This window comes from Sinocyclocheilus rhinocerous, unplaced genomic scaffold, assembly GCF_001515625.1.
Source record: "Sinocyclocheilus rhinocerous isolate Xijiao unplaced genomic scaffold, SAMN03320098_v1.1 scaffold7353, whole genome shotgun sequence".
Taxonomy (NCBI): domain Eukaryota; kingdom Metazoa; phylum Chordata; class Actinopteri; order Cypriniformes; family Cyprinidae; genus Sinocyclocheilus; species Sinocyclocheilus rhinocerous.
The window spans coordinates 7122-11894 of record NW_015655621.1 but is presented as its reverse complement, the minus strand read 5'-3'; the positions used below and the strand labels follow the sequence as shown (position 1 = coordinate 11894).

The 4773-nt window shown below is 38.7% G+C and overlaps 1 protein-coding gene across 1 annotated transcript; it reads left to right on the top strand.

The window, feature by feature from the left end:
• Positions 1-2073: 2073 nt before the first annotated feature.
• On the top strand, positions 2074-4756 carry LOC107718846 (rho GTPase-activating protein 31-like; the record flags this gene model as incomplete). The annotated part of the gene is made up of 4 exons (XM_016526088.1): positions 2074-2277; positions 2431-2555; positions 3349-3408; positions 3926-4756. Coding segments are annotated over exons 1-4 (1216 nt in total), but the record flags the coding sequence as incomplete, so codon positions are not given.
• Between the last annotated feature and the right edge of the window lie 17 nt (positions 4757-4773).

Below are 4773 nucleotides of genomic sequence, written 5' to 3'. Positions count from 1 at the left end.
CAAGAATCTGTGATTTGTTAATGCTCTTTAACTTTTATTTAACTGCCAAAAGTACATATAAAAGATTTCCAAAGATTTTACTGACCAACTTAAATGTATTTTGTAAATATAAACACATTTTGATTGTAATGGCTGCAACACACTCCAAAAAAGTTGTGACAGAGCAGAGGCAAAATAAAAGTGAAAAGGTTATAGAATATCCAAGTTAAACAGTTTTGAAACAGTAACAGTAAGCAACTGACCAACTTAAATGTATTTTGTAAATATAAACAAATTTTGATTTTGATGGCTTTAACACACTTCAAAAAAGTTGGGACAGAGGCAAAATAAAAGTGAAAAGGTTATAAAATATCAAAAGTAAACAGTTTTGAAACAGTTCACAATAAGCAGGTGAATTGGTAATAGGAGAGGGGAGCATGTTTGGGTATAAAAGGAGCATCTCAGTCTTTGCAAGCAAAGCTGGATCATGGATCATCACTTTGTGCCAAATTTCAAGAGAAAAGTGTCAAGCAAATAAAAAATGACATTTCTCAATGCAAAATTGCAAAGAATTTAGGTCTTTCACCAAAAATCATATATAATATTGTGAAAAGATTCAGGGAATCCAGAGAAATCTCAGTCTCTGTAGGGCAAGGCAGGAAACCTCATTTGAATGTGCCTGACCTTTGAGCCCTCAGATGGCATTGCATAAGAAACCTTCATGCTGCTGTGTTAAATATAACCACGTGGGATCAGGAATATTTTGGTAAACCACTGTCACTTAACACAGTCTGCCGCTGCATCAATTAATGCAACTTGCATTTACTCTGTTACTTTAGAAGAAAGCTGTACATCAGTTCTATGCAGTGATGCCGCGGGGTTCTCTGGGCCAGAGCTCATCTCAGATAATAAGAAATACAGTGGAGAAGTGAGCCGTGCTCAGATCAGTCCACATTTCAACTTGTTTCTGGGAAAAACAGACATTGAATTCTACAAAGGCACCATCCTGACTTCTATCAGGTGCACAAGCTAACATCTGTCATGAAATAGGGTTCATCAGTGCCTATGGGATGGGTGACCTGCAAATGTGTGAAGGCACCACTGAGGCTGAGGCATATACTGGGACTGTACAGAGACATATACTGACATCAGAGTGACATTTTTCCCGGGAAGTCCATGGTTATATGAGCGAGACAATGCTAGGTTTCATTCTGCATGTGCTACAGTGGCCTGCCCGCAGTCCAGATCTGTGTCCTATTGAAAATGCATGGTGCGTCATGAAGAGGAGAAATACACAATGATGACCACTTACTGTTGAGCAGCTGAAGTCTTGTGTCAAGCAAGACTGAGCAACATTTCCACTTGCAAAACTGTAGCAATTAGTCTTCTCGTTTAAAAATGATTAAAAACAGTAATTAAAGAAAAGTTGATGTGACACAGTTGTAAACATGCCGCTGTCCCAACTCTTTTAGGGTGTGTTGCAGCCGTCAAAATCTAAATTTGTTTATGTTTACAAAATACAATTCAGTTGGTCAGTGAAAACATTAGAGATCTTTTCTTTGAATTTTTGTCAATTAAATAGAGGTTAAAGAAAATTTGTATTGCATTTTACAAAATGTTCCAACTTTTCTATAAACTGAACCTAAATAGTAAAAAAAACATTAAAATGACAAACACACAAAACAAAATGACTAAATCTAACTAAAATATATATATTTTTTAAATCAAAATGTTAATAAAAAGTATATTAAAGTATATAAATAATACTAAATTTACACTAAATGAAAATACTTTTTAAGTATTGTGTTCAGCCATTACTTTTTCCATCATTTATATATACTGATAGAACAGCTCCTCAACACTTTCCTGCAAAGATTAGCTCCGACCTGGATTAAACACCTACCTGCAACTTTGTAGCAATCCTGAAGACCTTGAGTAGCTTGTTCAGGTGTGTTTGATTAGGGTTGGAGCATCCAGAGGTCCAGAGTTGAGGACCCATGTGATAGAACAAGGCTTTGAGCTCTTTTAGTGATGCAAAGTATGTTATTCTCAAGACATGCTACATGGAACTGGTTTTCGTGGTTTTGTAGGCCCCAGCATGGCGTGTGGGGAGAAGTACGCCACCTTGCCTGCCAGCACGCAGTCTGGCCCCATGAAGCTCATGAGTCTGGAAGAGGCGCAGGCTCGCTCTCTCAGTCCCAACCATCCAGCGATGAGAGAGAGACAAAGAGAGAACAGCCTTCCAGATACAAGCACTGCTGCAATGTACCACACAGTAATAGATCTGTCTGACAGCAGGTATGATATATTTACGCAAGCCTACACACACTCCCTATAGCATGTGTATGTTAGGTTTTAACATGCACAATACTGAAACTGTACAGCATGCACATAAACTGTAAAGCTTGACCTAGAGAACAACATTTCATTTGAAATCTTCTCATAACACAGGAGAAAATTCTCAGGAAAATCTAAGAAGTGGAAGTCCATCTTCAGTCTTGGGCGATCTGTCATCGACTCTAAAGGGAAGCTGAGTCGCAATGGGAGTGTGTTTATGAGAGCCCAAAATCCCTCTGGTAAGAAAGAGACAGAGAGCGAGAGAAGCTTTCTAGTGTCTAGAAACGAAAGTTCCCAAAAAGGGAAAACACAAAAGAGGAGGTGCAGCCAGAAATCAAAATGCCACTTTATGATATTTCGGGCAGCAGACATCAGAGCAATAATACAAGCACGATGTTGCTCTCGACGTCTGATGAGAGCCCTATAGATGGCCAAAGCATCATGAAGTTCAAACCCTATACTATGAACCCTACTGTATAGTGTGAGTGTTGCAGACGGTAAAACACTGAAACAATTGTGTCATTTAATAAAATGCATTTTCATATTGGTCTAAATGGTTTCTGCAAAAGCAAATAACACTCCACATAGAAGAAAAAAAAAAACTTTGTTTTTTGCTTGACCCTAGAGTCAGAAAATATTATACATATTTTAAAAACATGTCACCTTAATAATGGTGAATTACGTTAAAGGCCTAAAGATTATTATATTGACCTACATGAAGTAACATTTTGGCTTATGTCTGAAGAGAATATATTAATTAAATAAATAAGGTGTTTATAATAAATAATCTTTTTACTTTGTATGAATGTTTTTGTCTTTGGGAAAATAAATATATTTTATTATTATTAAATCAAAATTTAAAGTTTGACCCAAAACCAATTTGAAAAACACTAATGCATGTTACTGTAATACATTACTGTATTTTTCTTTTAATTTGGTCCAAATGATCTGTTTTTATCAGTGCAGAGTAAAGAAGAAGAACAAATAGTATGGCCAGATTTATGTTTTATGTTTCTTTCCTCTCTTGAACAGAAAAACCTGTTATAAGGCCATCCAAAAGCATGGACTCTCTCTGTTCCTTTCAGGCAGCAGGTGGGGCTAGATCTCCATATATACTTACTTTACTAAGCTGTCCTTTTGCAGTTCTCTAAAAAGATTTAAAACAATTTTGATGTATATAATAAATGCATATATGTATATAAAGATACATTATATATTAAAAATAACAACTTAATTCACATAAAAGAAAAAGCAGCTAATTAATTAAGATATCAGCCTGACACACGGCATATGGATTGATAGTATTACAGAAAAGGTTCATGACAGGAGGCTTGGTTTTATCTGTTTGTTAGATTAGTTTCTGCAGTACTGCAATAATAGAAAAAAATAATTATTTAATCAAATGTTTTCAAGTGAATGTATCAACTCAAAGTTCATGGAAAGTGCAGTTTATCACATTAATGAATGGCATGCTTTGTTTTACAAACAAATGCTTAATATTATTAATTCTACATTTTTTTTATCTTTGGGTAAAGTGTGAAAAAATGTTGGGGCCGCTGTACATAGGTTAGGTGTCACCACCAGTTTTCTCTTTTTCACTCCCATTCAGATGAGCACAAAGCACCAACAGAAGGAAGCAATGGTATTTTTATCCCAAGTCTAAAATCCCGAACCCTGGGCTCGGATATCGACTACAATCCAAACAAGAAGGATCCAAAATGGGACTCAGATCCTCATACTGCTTCGGGAGGATGTGTGAATGAGAAAAGAGAAAGAGCATCAGATGCCTCCTCTGCATCTCCATCTTTATCCCCACTGCAGAAAACTCTTCCAGAACAGCTGAAGGTTTTCAAAGGTGAAGACCGCAGCGGCTGCCAGCCCACATCTCCCAAAAACCGTCGGATGCTGTATTCTGGATCTGCCAGTAGTGGATCGTCTAGACCATCTTTTCCAGGCAGCCTGTTTCCGCTGGAGTCGTCGCCGCGGCAACAACGGAAGGCCCTCAACATTTCGGAACCCTTTGCGGTGTCTGTACCTTTGCGTGTGTCTGCAGTTATTAACTCTAACAGCACCCCCTGCAGGGCACCAGGGAAAGAGCGGGACAGGGGTTTGGGGGGACTCTTTAAGCCCACTAAGGAGGCTGGGCCTCTGGAACCCCATCGCAGTGAAAGTATTGGCACTGCTGGATTGCGTGTCCCCAGCAGAAGCAGCAGTGGGAACTTCACGTTCACAGACTGGGAGACTGGACTAGCAGGTCACTCCAGCAGCACTGGGTTCAGAGAGCACCTGCTCAGTGACAGCAGCGGAGGCAGCGGATGCAGTATCTATAGCAACAGCAGCCCTTTCCCCGCGGAAAATGAGGATCAGACTGGGGAAAGAGATATTACAGATGCGCTCACTCTGGGGACAACAAAGAGTATGACGATTGGTCAGTGTGTGTGTGTGTGTGTGTGTGTG